The sequence below is a fragment of the Gavialis gangeticus genome, unplaced genomic scaffold, assembly GCF_001723915.1.
Source record: "Gavialis gangeticus isolate Ggan-Ray unplaced genomic scaffold, GavGan_comp1, whole genome shotgun sequence".
Taxonomy (NCBI): domain Eukaryota; kingdom Metazoa; phylum Chordata; order Crocodylia; family Gavialidae; genus Gavialis; species Gavialis gangeticus.
In genome coordinates, this window is record NW_017729031.1 from 42078042 (window position 1) to 42078400 (window position 359).

At 70.2% G+C, this 359-nt stretch overlaps 1 protein-coding gene across 1 annotated transcript in view; it reads left to right on the forward strand.

Moving 5' to 3' along the window:
* Positions 1-77, forward strand: part of LOC109301582 (probable hydrolase PNKD) — a gene marked incomplete at its 5' end in the record, with an annotated part of 3184 nt that extends 3107 nt beyond the window's left edge. Inside the window, one exon of the mRNA XM_019522817.1 lies at positions 6-77. Coding sequence (XP_019378362.1) covers positions 6-77 — 72 coding nt within the window. The remainder of the gene's footprint in view (positions 1-5) is intronic.
* Positions 78-359: the final 282 nt, after the last annotated feature.

Below are 359 nucleotides of genomic sequence, written 5' to 3' on the forward strand. Positions count from 1 at the left end.
GCGAGGACGGCGCCGCCTTCCGTGCCCGCGTGCTGGGCGAGCTGCGGCGGCGCAAGGACCACTACAGGGCCCCCTAGCGCTCCTGGGGGGGGCAGGCGAGCCCCCCCTTCCTCCCCCCCAGGCTAGCTGCTTCCTGCAAGGACTCTGACCTTTGACCCTGCAGGCTGTCCCTTAGAAGACCCCCCTACATCTGTGTGGGGTCTCCTGAGGGTGTGTGTCACGTCCATCCCCCCCTGCTGCTACAGGCCCAGCTCCCCCCTGTGCTGCCCGGGCTCTGGGGCTCCATGTGGCAGCTAGGGGGGCCTTGGGCCTGGGATGGGGCAAGGGGGGCTGATCAGCTTCACTCTGCTCCCCCCCCC